Source organism: Aplysia californica, unplaced genomic scaffold, assembly GCF_000002075.1.
Source record: "Aplysia californica isolate F4 #8 unplaced genomic scaffold, AplCal3.0 scaffold00944, whole genome shotgun sequence".
In the NCBI taxonomy this organism is placed as follows: Eukaryota; Metazoa; Mollusca; class Gastropoda; order Aplysiida; family Aplysiidae; genus Aplysia; species Aplysia californica.
This window is the reverse complement of record NW_004798214.1, coordinates 264,406-265,659: the sequence shown is the minus strand read 5'-3', so window position 1 is coordinate 265,659 and position 1,254 is coordinate 264,406. Positions and strand designations below refer to the sequence as shown.

At 44.1% G+C, this 1,254-nt stretch overlaps 1 protein-coding gene across 1 annotated transcript; it reads right to left on the bottom strand.

Moving 5' to 3' along the window:
• Positions 1 to 174: 174 nt before the first annotated feature.
• LOC106013496 lies at positions 175 to 535 on the bottom strand (the record flags this gene model as incomplete). Its single annotated transcript, XM_013089402.1, is given in 1 exon segment — positions 175 to 535. A coding segment is annotated over 1 exon segment (361 nt), but the record flags the coding sequence as incomplete, so codon positions are not given.
• Between the last annotated feature and the right edge of the window lie 719 nt (positions 536 to 1,254).

The window sequence follows — 1,254 nt, the reverse complement described above, 5'->3', positions numbered from 1 at the left end:
GAGAAGAGAGAGAGAGAGAGAGAGAGAGAGAGAGAGAGAGAGAGAGAGAGAGAGAGAGAGAGAGAGATCACAGACGAATCTAAGTACATAATGTAAAAAGCTAGATTTCATAAAACATGCCCACACATACATCTACGCAAGTACACACGCCAAAGCACTCAATCCGGTACTCACGTACGACATCATGTCGATTCAGCGCTAAACGTTCCATAGTCGTACTGATTGTATCGACTTGCGACTGAAGTTTTGATCTCTCGGCGTCGAACCAGCTGTGGGATTCCTTCTTCACAATGGGGAAGCTTTTGTCCAACAAGAATCCAAGGATCTGCTGAAGACTATCGAACTTCTCCTGAAGTTTTTTTACTTTTCCATCAACGAAAAGTGGGTCAGTAAGGGCCAACATGGTGGGCAAGACATCCACGCTATTTGCAAGACCCTCAGGGGCATCGGAGTTCAGATGTGAGGGAAACTGTTTCACAAAATTGTTAAGAAAGTCGTGGAATGTCTTGTAGATCGCCATCAACTCCTGCATGCCTGTGAAATGTGAAACGGTATAGGTTGAACGCACCTATCAACACTATAAGGTTATTCAAGAGGCTGGACCTCCGAGTTTAATGTCCAACTGCGAAAGGACCTAGCCAAAAAGGACATTCGTATTAAGTGCCTTTCGCAAGAACACAACGTCGAATCGAGATGACGCTCGAACCCCCGGTCCTGCAATCTCACATTTACGGGTCTGGTATCTTTGCAAGTCTGTGACAAGAAGTACAGACATGGCAAAGGAACAGTTTGAAGATAAATTATTTTTATTTTTGCTTACTCCATTGTAAGTATGTGAATGTGTTAAATGCTCATATCAACACTATTAGATTATTCAAGAGGCAAGACGTCAGAAATTAACGTTCGTCTCAAGTAGGGCCGAGCCAAAAGGGTTGAGATCCCGGCCGAAAAAAACTCCACAAACAACCCAAGTTCCAGAACGCCCAGTCTGGGATTCGAACCAGGGCCATCCACTCCGCAGTCCAACATTATACCAAGTGAGCTAACGGGGCGCCCACTCCAATATTTAACAGACAACGTGCGAAATAAATTCAGGAGACAAAAGGTAATCACTTTCATCATCAAGTTGACCCAACAAATCAGATTAGACTATTGGTTTACATATGCGAACCACAAAGGCCATCCCCCAAAAACAACAGCAACAAACAAACCAAAAACAACCTACTCCCCCTTAAAAAAAGAACCCAAGCCCCC